This window comes from Pinus tabuliformis, chromosome 8, assembly GCF_031772625.1.
Source record: "Pinus tabuliformis cultivar Carrire ecotype Pingquan chromosome 8, CPIR1, whole genome shotgun sequence".
NCBI lineage: Eukaryota > Viridiplantae > Streptophyta > Pinopsida > Pinales > Pinaceae > Pinus > Pinus tabuliformis.
In genome coordinates, this window is record NC_142294.1 from 1,379,992,348 (window position 1) to 1,380,005,642 (window position 13,295).

The window sequence follows — 13,295 nt, forward strand, 5'->3', positions numbered from 1 at the left end:
AAATTTCTATAATATTTGTCTTTCCCTTAATTATGAGGGTTTTATATGTATGGTTATGGCCCACCAAATGCAAATTTACCATCAATATAGTAAAATCTTTTGGAGCCCCAATTTCTCCATTATTATACCTTGCCCCCTTACCCAATTTAGGTTGCAAAATTGTTGAGTCATGGGTATTTGTAGGCAATTCCTCAATCTTAATGAAGAGCATTTTCATAAATCCTTTGGACTTAAGTGTTGCGCATTACCTTCATTTTGAACATATTCTCGAATATTAGCTTGGTTGGAATCTCCCTAAAGCATAACATGATAAAAAAAGAAAAGCTAGTAAAAAGACAAAATTACATAAGTTTTTTACTTCTATGTTCTATACTATAGTTTACAGTCTTTTTCTTTTGCAACATATAATACAATGGAGTTGTCTCACGAGGCGGAGGAGTTGCCCGGATAGCTAAAAGTGGCAATCTGGGTAAAAAGATTTCAAAAAATCTTGTGGAGGTAGTGTTTGAATAGTGTTTTTGATGGTGGAAATAGATTCAGCCCCATCAAAAACACCTAGGACACCTAAAGTTTAACAACTATAACTTGAATTTACAAAAATCCTTGCAAAATTTTCTCTAAATATAACCAGAATTTCTCCGCCTCGTTAAACTAAGCCTAATACCATTACCCATATAAAAATATATTAATTCATTCATTCATAAAATTTCAAACTTACATAAAAGTCAAACTAATTTTTTTTAGTGTGGAAAAGAACAAACCAATGAAACTCTAGTCATGCAAAGGTAGAAGGCATAATGGTTGAAGCTATTGTTAATTATAGATCAAAAACTTCGTGGAGACTAAAATACCTTCCGCGCGGGTCTATCTAACAAATTAAATAGATACCCATCTCACAAATTAAAGTCTGGTAGTTGGAATTTCAAATCTCTTAGGCTGGTGTCTCTCACAAATTAACAAATTAAATAGATACAGATCTAACAGATTAAAGTCTCGTGTTTAACATAGGAATTTCAAATATCTTCTGCGACTCCATGTAACAAATTAAATAGAAACCCATCTCACAAATTAAAGTCTCGCGGGTAACGTAAAAATTTAATATCTCATCTGTGGGTCTGTCTCACAAATTAAAGGCATACCCATCTCACAACATAAAGTCTCGTGGTCGTGGTCAGGGTAGGAATTTCAAATTTCATGTGTGGGTTTATCTTATAAATTAAAGGAGTTGTTTTTAAAAGGAAAGGGCTAGTTCCCAGAAGAAGTAATATTGGGCTTTCTTTGTTTTTACATATATACATATCAGTCAAGCTGATAGCACTCACATTCAATCTGTCACATCAACTGGAATCATTTGCAATGGAACAGCATAGGCTGCAGCGCAGCAACACAATGGAGGATCGAACGGCGGGGTGCGAGTTAGCCCACTGCCCTGACGGCTAAGCCTTGTACTCGTGCAAATTAAAGGAGTTGTTTATAGTGTGATATTTTGGATTTTTAGGTAATTGAATTTGGTTTAAAATTTCGAGGTGAAATCTTGATTTGTGTTATTTAAATTGGTTTCTTGATTGTATATATGGATTCAACGCCCTAATAAAAAACCTCTGGAGCACTTGAATTGCGCAGGGTTTCCCATCAAACTTGTGATTTCAATAAATTTCTACCAAATTTAGAGAAATTAAACCAGAAAAACCTAAAAAAAATTCCAAAAAATCACATAAATTAAATAAATACTTTGTGGTTAGGTAAAAATTTCAAATCTGAACTTTTAAATTTGATTTGAATATTTTTGTTATGAAATGTTAATTTTACAGTTTCTTTTTTAGAATTTCAAATTTGGCTGATGTTACAATTTGAATATCCATTTTTTTTTTAATTTTACAGTTTCTTTCCTTGAATTTCAAATTTGACTGCTTCTACAATTTGAATATCCATTTTCATAATATTAGATCTGAATTTCTTTCGGCCGTATTAAATTTTACCCCTTCTGCAATTCTCATATTGGTTTTCATCCTTTTTTTCCACATAATGGTGAACGTCTAGAATCTTTATCCCATCATGTTGAAAGACTGGAATTTTTGGCTATATGTGACGAGCAAATTGCCCGTCAAATTCCATAGCTGCTTATGGTTTCAATAAGTGGTGTAAAATGGTGTCAGCAGTGCAGATCACGACCTCCTCTTCTCTTAATTTCTACGGAGTTCTCAATTCTACAGCAGCCACTTACGACCATGTTGCTATGACCGAAGACGAAAACGACTTGCGACGACCTTGAAGCGGCCATGAAATAACTTGAACTTGAAGATGAATGCAATAACTTGAACTTTCCAAAGCCATTGCTGAACCACCTCCACTCATCTAAATTGAACTTGCCAAAGCTATTCCTGAACCGCCTCCCTCATCTAATTAGAATAGAGGAAAACGTTGCGCGAACGCCTGGACAATGGCGATGAAGATGAAAGAGTTAATTAGCAGCCTCTTACTTATCGTAAGTGTGTGTATGCTTATGCCCCTCTCAGCTGCTGATCCGTTTAATATTCCCGTTATACGGTTTTGTGAGAATAGCGAATATACCAACGGTAGCGCTTTTCAGAGTAATCTAAACCAGGTTCTGGATTCACTGGTGGGGAACGTTTCTACCAGTGGATTCAATACATCTAGTCATGATGACGGGCAAAACAGCCACAGTACGGTTTATGGGTTTGCCCAATGCAGGGGAGATTTAAACTCCTCCGATTGCAAACAGTGCGTAGCCACTGCAAAAGCCGCGATTATATCCGGCACTGGTATGGGCACTCGTATTGATCGAGAATGCAACAAAACTTCTGCGTTCATTATACTAGATGCCTGCTTATTACGTTACGACAATCATAGTTTTTCCAACAATTTTAGCGAGAGCGCAGAAAAAAATGTTGAGTGCAGCGGTGAGACAAGCAGTAAACCAGAGTTCGCAGATACTGTTAGGGCACTGGCGCTCCAAAATATTAGCTATGAAGCAGCGAAGAGTCCCAAACTTTTTGCTGCGGAGAAAGGCGTTGCGCCCTATAATTCCACAGTTCCTATCTACACCTTGGCGCAGTGTTGGAGAGATCTGTCTACCAAAGACTGCGAGGCGTGCCTACAGTTTGCGTTGTCCGTAATAAATAAGAATTGCACTAGTGGAGTTCTTGGATCAAATTTCGCGTCTATGAACTGCTACATGCGTTACGAGCTTTATCCATTTTTCAATTCTCCGACAGAAAGCCCTCCAGTATCAAGTATATATCTTCTTTCACATAGTTTATAATTATCAGGAATATCGTGCGGGTTTTGTAAAGATTTCATTTTCCTGATTTCTGAGGTTCCTTGTGCGAATTATCTGATATTTTTTTGCAAATTATCTATGATTTCTTGTGCAAATTTGCAGAAGCAAAAAGATCGACCGTGCTTCGGGTAATTCTGGGAGTAGCTGCCGCTACGATTGGATTAATTGCAGCGATAACCCTTTGCAACCTGAAATTTTACTCTCGTGGGAAAAATTGTGGACCTGTTTCTCAAATGAGAGGTATTGAAATTGTAGATGATTCAATGACCTACTAGCTTGGATATTATGAACGGCTTCCCTATTTCCTTTTCTAAGATAATAAAACTTTTTGTAACTATTTTCGCAGAAGCCCAAGGAGCAATTAGATTGTCAGCGACTATAGCGAATCCGGAACTTATTTTCAAATACGACACTTTGAGAGGGGCCACGTCTAATTTTCACGCAGAAAGAAAGCTTGGCGAAGGCGGTTTTGGTTCCGTCTTTAAAGTGAGCGTTTCGTGTTACATTCAGTTTAATTTATTTTAATGTAGATACCATTGTTAATGGTTAAACCATAAACATATTTTTGACCTAGCATGATGCTTCTTGATGGGCAGGGGGATCTACCAGATGGTAGAGAGGTTGCAGTTAAACGGCTGAATATAGGTTCAAGTCAAGGAGATGCTGAATTTCTGAATGAAGCAAATCTCATCAGTCGTGTTCAGCACAGGAATCTAGTGAAATTGCTTGGTTGCTCAGTTGAAAACTCAGAAAGGCTACTAGTTTACGAATATCTTCAGAACAGTAGCCTCGACAATATTATATTCGGTTGCTTCACCCTCTTTAATCGCTGCACCGATCCTAAGTTGTTCGAGTTTTGAGTTGGTATTGTACTTTGCTAATATTTTTTGTTTATGTTTTGCAGATAAAGAGAAACGCCATTTACTAGATTGGAGACAGAGGTATGAAATCATAGTTGGAACTGCACGAGGGCTGGCATATCTTCACGAAGAATCTGAAGTTCGAATAATTCACAGAGATATTAAAGCCAGCAATATTTTACTCGATCATAAAAACAAACCCAAAATAACAGACTTTGGCTTAGCCAAACTGTTTGAAGACGATAAGACCCACGTCAGCACTAAAGTTGCAGGAACTTTGTAAGTATTTTCTCTTCAATATGGTTCATATAATGTTGAGAGGGTTCAGATATGGAGATTTCATTGTACATAGTATTGTGCAGAGGTTACATGGCACCTGAGTACGCGTACCGTGGACAGCTAACAGAGAAAGCAGATGTATTCAGCTTTGGAGTGGTTGTAGTTGAGATTATCAGCGGAAGAAAGAATCAGAGTTCACCTCAAGACACTGAGTTTCTCATCGAATGGGTACAGCCTTTATAGATCTCATCTTTGAAGCAGATATTTTCGAACATGTTATAATAATTATGATTCGTTGCAACTAATGTTGTATGCGTTTTTGATATTGGTCAATTACCAGACATGGAGACTGTATAACCTGGAGAGAGCTTTGGAAGTTATGGATCCCACATTGGAGGGTAGTTATTCTTGGGAGGATGGGATTAGTGTCATTAAAATTGCTCTTCTCTGCACTCAGCCAGCTGCAGCGTTGCGGCCTTCAATGTCTCGTGTGGTGTCGTTGCTGACCCGTGAGGGAGAACACCTTCCTTCGCCCACAAGCCCCCCTTTCATAGGTGTGCATAGTGTGGGCGTACCTGCTCCTCACAAAACATCCGGCAGTAACTCTTCAGCTGCCGATCCTTCATCAGGCACATTAGAGCCAAGGTGAAACATCTGCAAATGGCTTGTACTAAATTTAAGGATCAGGGATTAGTCTGCAGAAGAAAATCGTTTACTTTATGAAGGCTATGGAGTGTCGGTTATTGTCTACACTGCGAATTTTACATATAATATTTTGATAGGAAATGGATGGCTGTTTTGGTAAAAGTAATTTCTGATGTCATATATCAAAATAAATTAATTTATTATAATGTGCAGTTGCAAATTATGTTTAATTAATCTTTCCTTTTCATCACTGTATGTAGAGCATCCACTGTTTTATATATATATATATATATATATATATATTGAATTCAGTACTATTTATATTTACCTATGAGAGTTATTTTTCAAGGAATTCAGCTTGATATTGAATATTTTAGTTATGCTTGAGATTCAGGAGTTTTCCTACCTCGCCTGTTTCAGCTGCTCTATTTATTTGTGATTAGAAAACCTATTTTGATCTTTCATATAAAATGATTTTTTTGTGATATTTTTTTTGGTTATTTTTGGTGAAAATTGATAGATATTTTCAAGTATTAAGTTATTTAATATATATATATAGATATATAACAAAAATCATAATGTTACTCAAAAAGGTATTATTTGATTTTAGCCCCAAAAAACCATCTAGTTTAAATTAAACTGCTTCTTTATTTAAATATAAAATAAATAAAACAAAATAAATTTGTAATTTATAATTTTTTTATTAAAATTACTATTTGCATCGTTTTCATCCAAAATTATTGTTAATTCCTTGTTAATCCAAAATTATTGTTAATTGTAGCATGCCTTAATAAATTAATATAAAGGTAATCAAATTACCCTAATTACTAAATATTATTGTACTTTAAATCTATAATATTTATAAGTATAAAAATATCTAGCATGATGAAAATAAAAATAAATTACTATAGCCATATAATATAAATGGTTGGTGAATGACAATAAATATCAATCCATAAACATCAAAACACTTATTTCATTATAAACATCAAAACACTTATTGTATTATATATGTGAGGTTAAAATTAAAATAAATCATAAAAATTAATATATAAGTTAAGCATATATGCATTTAAGAAAACATGGAACAAGATTCTTAACCATGGAAATTTACCCTCACTTTATCATGGAGAATCCTAATATGTAAATAGACTTTGTTATAATATCATGGGTCAATACAATGGCTTAATTTGTTAAGTTCTTTTGGGGTATGTCATAAAAGATCCTCCATGCCATATAACTTATCCTTAGATGTACCACATAATAAACAATTAAAATAACAAAAAATCGAAAAGACATTTACTAGGCTATAAGGGAATCCACTTGAATGGATTCAGGTGGGTCAACTTCCTTTCAACTCAATACTTGCTAGCTATTTGGCTAGTATGTTGATCTTCTTGTCTGTCTTGGTTATTTTCCTTTGTTCTTCATCTAGTTGTATAATTTCTCTTAGAGCCTTTCCAACACGACTTTTCCAATGATTGTTTTGACTTGTCAATGAATGTCTACTATTTTGAGGTATCTAGTTTGACGTGATTGGGTGCAACCTATATCTAGGAACCAAAATCCATCTTTCTTAATAATATCAACATCGAACACATATGTTCTCGTTTGATGAGCAACATCCTCCTCAACTAATGTAGTTTCTAGTTTGATGTAGGGAGTAGTCATGTAACAAGATTCAACAAATTGTTTAGTAGCTAGTGGAACCCTCAAAATGGTAGCTTTCCCTAGATTTCATCTACTCCCTTTCCACCTCTTCCTCTTTTGTGAGGCATTATCAATTTTCTCGCAATGCAAACTAAAATAAGTGCCAATCAATGTGGCTTACCATTAGCAAAGAAACATATTTTTTCATCAACTAACTTCCTCTCCTAGCCTGACTTCGTAGCCCAAGTATTTCTCTATCCCAACGATAAAAATATTGAAAATAACAGCCAAAGAGGGGGTGAAATAAATTCACCTCAAGAGAATGATGAACCAGACTCCTGACATGTGCATAAAAACTAAGATTGCAGTGTGTAGTATTGACTGAAAGGCAAGAGTATATTTTGATTAACCAAACCAAACCTTATCATCCCTTCCCAATATAGTAGGAGCTAGAATTGTGAGTACAAACTTTCACCTCTAGACCACCATGGGGCGAACACAAATACATAACAATTATATAGAGAGTCAACCCAAGCAACTTGAATTCTGAAGCATGGAATGAGAGATGCCAACCATAGGAAATTTTCCACCCACAAGAGAGGCTTGACCCTCTAGAAGATAGAATGTGTAACAACAATGATAGGGAATCTAAAAATTAGCCTCCTTGGTTTCCATCAGAGAGATTGTAATTCATGGAAGAAAAATCCCAACCTAGAATTGAGGAAAGGCCCCAAAGTTTTACTAATCCATAAACAGATTGTAGTGTCACAAAGACTACACTCAAGCACTAAAAGGAAGGCAATGATGAAAAAGAAACAAAATATCAGAAACACAATTATAAACCATACATCCTAAACAAAATTAGAGAGTTTGTGAACCTTACCCTAAAACCAACACTCATCAAAGTTCCATGAGACTTGACCTAAGTGAATTAAGGGCAAAGAGCCAACCTTCTCCCATGGCAATTTTATATTCCTTTTTCTTAACTTCTCATTATTTTTATAGTTTGTGCCTCTCTCATAACCTAAATACTTCATCCAAAGCCTTATTCCCTTATTATTTCACATCCCTGCACTAACTAATTATATGTCCACCCATCACCAAAGCAAATAGTTTGAATATATTGTTATTTTACATATTTAAATATGTACTATATAAAATAAATTATAATTATTTTTAAATAAATCAATGTCTTCCCCAATTGAAAGAGAACATAGATATATTATATATTTAAAATGATATTTTTATATGATAAAAGGAATACACTATCTATAACTATAAACTAATAAACATGCTAATATGTCATACTATATAACAACAACAACAATATTATTATTAATATATAAAATAAATTATAATTATTTTGAATTAAATTAATTAATTTGATTTATCTTAAATATTGATTTATCAAATACTTAAAAGATTAAATCAAGAGTGTATTATTGAATTATGTAATGGATTTTCTCAAATCTTTAAATAAATTTCATCATAACAACTAACATGGATAAACTTCATCATAACAAATAACATGGAAAAATACGATAGGAAAAGTCATGGATTGGAAAAATACCAAAAGAAAAGTCATAGATTGTTACAATGTGGAGCCCAAAAACGACTCATAATAAATTATTTTTAGACAAATCGACCTTTTCGATTTTTTTTTTTTTTTTTATATCATCGAGAAATCGCACAAATCTATTAAACGCTATTTTTGGATATGTAGACCCTTCTTTTTTTTACCTTAATAGACTTAGTAATTTTTCACTTTTTTATTTTTAGCTGTAAATCCTCTTTGAAGTTTATATATATTTTTTTCTTTTCTTTTTTAATTTATCTCCATATCATTTTTTTAATTTTCTTATTTTAAGAAAGTTTTTAGCTACCGGTAGAGCCGTTTGGGGCTTTTCATTTCTTTTTTTGGGGTGTTTTTGTGTCTATTGTACTTTTTTACTATTGGATTCAATTCGTGACCAACCAAAATCTTAGAGGAAAAGGAATAGCAGGAGGAGCCCACAAGAAATTCCCCGAAATAGAGATGAAATGCCCCGCTAGCTTTAGTAATTACCCACAGGGGAAGGCACTTCGACAATGAAATTTTAGCATACATCTGTCTTTCTTTCTTGTTCGGTGGGAGAAATGCTGCCCCGCTTGCACATCAATAGGGTGGATCGGCCATATCTGTCACAAACGAAAGGAACACCATCCTTACCCACACCAGCTCAGAAGGAATAACAACATGGCTGGGCCAAACCCCTATTGTCTCATTCTAACCATCCATTCTGGGCTATGGGATCGCTGCTCCCACTAAAGCGAGTAAGATCCTTCCATCAATCAATAGGCACTTCGGCAATGAAATTTTAGCATACATCTGTCTTTCTTTCTTGTTCGCTGGGAGAAACGCTGCCCGGCTTGCACATCAATAGGGTGGATCGGCCATATATGTCACAAACGAAAGGAACACCATCCTTACCCACACCAGCTCAGAAGGAATAACAACATGGCTGGGCCAAACCCCTATTGTCTCATTCTAACCATCCATTCTGGGCTATGGGATCGCTGCTCCCACTAGAGCGAGTAAGATCCTTCCATCAATCAATATAGAAATATCCCAAGTTTCTTATTTCTTCGTCATTTATTCCGAACCTAAATCCTTTCATATTCTTCACCAGCCATACATCAATACTAAAGGGAATTCATTATCCAATCTGCGGGATAACCTTAATCCAGACCTTCTCATTTTCGATTTTCCACGTGGGTGAGGGTCAGGAGATAAGTTGCTCGATTTTACTATAGGGAAGAGAGAGGACAGCGCGCTCTTCGTCTTTGTTTGATGCCACATAATAACCATCATGGAGATAGTGGGTTCTCTTATAGTATCATGGTGTGTTAGGGCGGCTTTCAGAAAAGAGAAGTTATCTTTTTTTTGAGAAAATCCCAAAAACAAACAAAATTAAACACAGAGGCAATGCTCCGTTGCCTTCTCCCACAGGATCTGTTTGCACAAGGAAGGTTTTAAAAAAATTACAAAACTAAACACAGAGGCAATGATCTGTTTCCTTCTGCCACAGGATCTTTTTGCACAATGAGGGTTTTAAATTTTTTTTACTGAGGAACAGAGTATTTCACCACCATAAAACATTTCTATTCATTAAAATATATGCATGATACATATTCATCCTCTTTGCTGAGAGGGATTCACCACAAAAAAAACATTCAACCATCAAACAACGAACTCTGTCTCCTCCTGAGTATTTACACTGCTCGTGTGTAAAAACCCATTTACATTTACTGCTGTAAAACTAATTTACTCATACTGCAAAAAAAAAAAAATTTACATATGAAGCTCAAAATATTATGTCTGCTTCACTCCCCGCACTGCTGTGCATTTCCTTTTTGCAAAAATCAACAAAGTTCACCTCATGGAAAATACATGCGCTCCACCCTCTGTCTTCATGCACTGCTGTGCAAAACTATATTTCTTCAGAAAAGTCAACACATACTTTTCGCTTCAGCCACACACCTTTTGTTTCTTTGTTGCAACAAAAATTACAGAGCACATTTTTTTTTACTTGGCTCGTAATATATATGAAACTTAAAAAACAAAACATATATTTCAAAACATACAACGAACATAATTAAATGCTTTACGTGCCCTATATAAAAAAACTTAACTATTCACCTAAGCTTATGACACTGCATTAATGAAAGGTATGGTCAACCAAGCTTTTAATTTACTCCACGCAATCCTTGATTTGATGCGGGCCCGTATGCAGCTTCAGGCGATCGACGGCGGAGAGCGCGGGAGCAGATCGGACGGCGGAGATCAATTTCGGAAGCCAATTTTGGGTTGAACTTTACCTCCCGAAATATTACGTTGGCTGACGTATGGGGAGAGCCACGCGTCAACTCGAAATTTTATCGAGCCCTTGTGTACCGAAAGCACTCCATACCAAAGAGCGGTCCGATATGCCTCAAGCGGGTTTGTGGTTTTGCTGTGGGTTTGTGGTTTTGCTGCGGTGGTTTTGGGTGACTGCGTTGAAATTACATATTCAACATGGCCCTCCCTTCCTTAATGGGCTCTTCATGGAGTCTTGATCCTTCATGGTCCCTCGTTGATGGACTTTTTTTTTTCTTTTCTTTTTCATTTCACTATTTTTAGTTTTTAACTTCCTAATGTATTTATAAAGTAAGTATTTAAATCTTTTTAATTTTTTAATCTGGTTCTCATGATGAACACACAGACAAATTTTTTATGCTTACTTTACATCTCTTTCTTATTGAGCTAGAGAGTGTGTACACAATAAGTATCCATGACCCAAGAAAAAACTATCTAATATAATTGTAAGCTATATATAATATATTAACCATCTTAATATGTCACCTTATATAGCTACAAGTTCAAAACATATAATAAATTGTAAATACAAACTAGCACAACCATATAAATTAAAAGGTTGAAAAGCATTGATAAGTATCAAAACGCTTACTTCATGAGACATCTTACATTGCCAAAATTAAAAAAAAATAAAAAAAATTATAATTACATTATAACTTTATTTTATATTATTATTATTAATTATAAATGAATTAATATATGAGTTAAACAGATATATTAAAGAAAAAATGACAACCCCAAGATTTACTTCACTTTACCATGGATAATATTAATCTATAAATAAGCTTTGTTACAATAATTTGAGTCAATACAATTTGTTACTAATACCACATACTGGGAGATTTACTTCACTTTACCATGGAGATTTTTAATCTACAAATAAGTTTAGTGACAATAGTTTGAGTCAATACTATTTGTTACTAAGACCACATGCCCAAAAAAACCATTAGTCATATTCATATGCCATATGTTTATATAACAATTTCTGTAATTAATTTATTTATTTATGTAAAAGGGAAGAAAGAACACAACTACTTTGGAGATAAATCTGAACCTTTGATATGTATATACTACTAAAAATATTCTAGGATATTCCATGGAGGTTAAATCACTACTATCCACCTATTTCAAAATTGACAACACTATCATTGTAATAAAGTAATTAAATATTTTTAACATTATTATTATTCTACATAATTAAATATATTTTATATAAAATAAATTTTAATTAATTTTGATTAAATCAATAATTTTATCAATACTTTCATTAATTAATTGAAAGAGAACATAACTATCCTATATGTTTTAGAATAAAGTATTACATTTTAAATGATAAAAGGATAGTAAAATCATTTTCACTCCAATAGTTTGATAAACAATTTGTTTGTCAACCTTGGGTTTAAGTTATAAATAATTGTATGCTTTGCACTTCAAGAGATTTAATCCATTAAATGCTTAGTAGATCAAGAGTTAAAATGGATCCAGAATGCTTATATATATATATATATATATGGATTCTAAAAACTATTAATAATAAATTGACTATTTTACCTTAACAAAATATTTGCATATTACAACCAGCCTTATGCAACTGAGCCGGAGAGCACTTCTTAACATAAAAAATAAATAAATAAAATACAAAATGAATAAACTATAACCTATAAAATATATTAAAAATACTAATATAATTGTAAACTATTTATATTACATTAAGCATACTGACATGTCACAGAATATAGTAACGAGAAAAAATACATGTAATTACGTTGTAAGGCATTCCCCTCTAAAATCAACTCCCCTCTTGTCTTACCTGTCTTACTCTAATCCATCCGATCTGATGTTAGACGATTAAACTATTTGTCACCGTTAATCAAAAATATTGTTATAACTAAAAAAGTAACAGTTGAAACTTAATCTTCTTCTTGGAGCACCAAACCCTTGATTGAGAGAAGGTAGTCATGGCTTACCTTGCAGAATATCGTTGTCCTCTCTGTCTTATCCATGAAAATCCCAGGAAGCGCAGAAACCCTTCACTCGCTATTTCGTCCATGTTTAGCAAGTTTCTTGCTTGTCCCTGTGAGAGATGGTTTCTTGCTTGTCCTTGCCAAACAGGGTTTCCTATCTCGGAAATGTATCATTCGACACCTCCACCATGGTACTCCATTCGCTAAGCTGGCATTTTCGTGCCCTCATCTCATCTCGGTTCCCCATTTTCCCTTTTCGTATACAAAACAGAAGAGAACACCCATTTCCATATTTTCTTACGTTGTAATGAGTTTCTATTTTGTGGCAAGATCCTTGGAGCTCTGGCCTAGTTACTGACAAGCAGATTAGAGATTTCTGGCAGATATTTGTAGCTGGTTATTCCAGGGTTTTTGGTGTTCAATTTCTGTTGGATTATTGGGATTCTGGCAGTTTGGTGGTTTTGATAAAATTGTGGCTCGGCCTGTGATAGGCAAAGGCAGGTAGTAGGCATTTTCAGCATAGATTGAAGGATTTTCTACTGTCAAGTGGTTTTGGCCATGGCTTGCATTGCAAAATATCATCTTCCTCTTTGTCTTATCGATGAAAATCCCAGGAAGTACAGAAACCCTCCTCTTGATGTTGGGTCCCATTTGCCTTCCTGTCTAGCAAGTTTCATGATTGTCATTGCCATAAAGGGTTT

General features: G+C 34.4%; 2 protein-coding genes across 2 annotated transcripts; both read left to right on the forward strand.

Annotated features, from left to right (window-relative positions):
- Window positions 1-2,338: 2,338 nt before the first annotated feature.
- LOC149240676 (cysteine-rich receptor-like protein kinase 2) lies at window positions 2,339-4,444 on the forward strand. The gene is made up of 5 exons (XM_089367350.1): window positions 2,339-3,254; window positions 3,407-3,541; window positions 3,648-3,787; window positions 3,898-4,108; window positions 4,206-4,444. The coding sequence occupies exons 1-5, from the start codon at window positions 2,441-2,443 to the stop codon at window positions 4,442-4,444; spliced, it is 1,539 nt and encodes a 512-aa protein (XP_089223476.1). The 5' UTR covers window positions 2,339-2,440.
- An 86-nt stretch (window positions 4,445-4,530) lies between these two features.
- On the forward strand, window positions 4,531-10,617 carry LOC149240677 (cysteine-rich receptor-like protein kinase 42). The gene is made up of 3 exons (XM_089370272.1): window positions 4,531-4,668; window positions 4,781-5,085; window positions 10,509-10,617. The coding sequence occupies exons 1-3, from the start codon at window positions 4,531-4,533 to the stop codon at window positions 10,615-10,617; spliced, it is 552 nt and encodes a 183-aa protein (XP_089226398.1).
- Window positions 10,618-13,295: the final 2,678 nt, after the last annotated feature.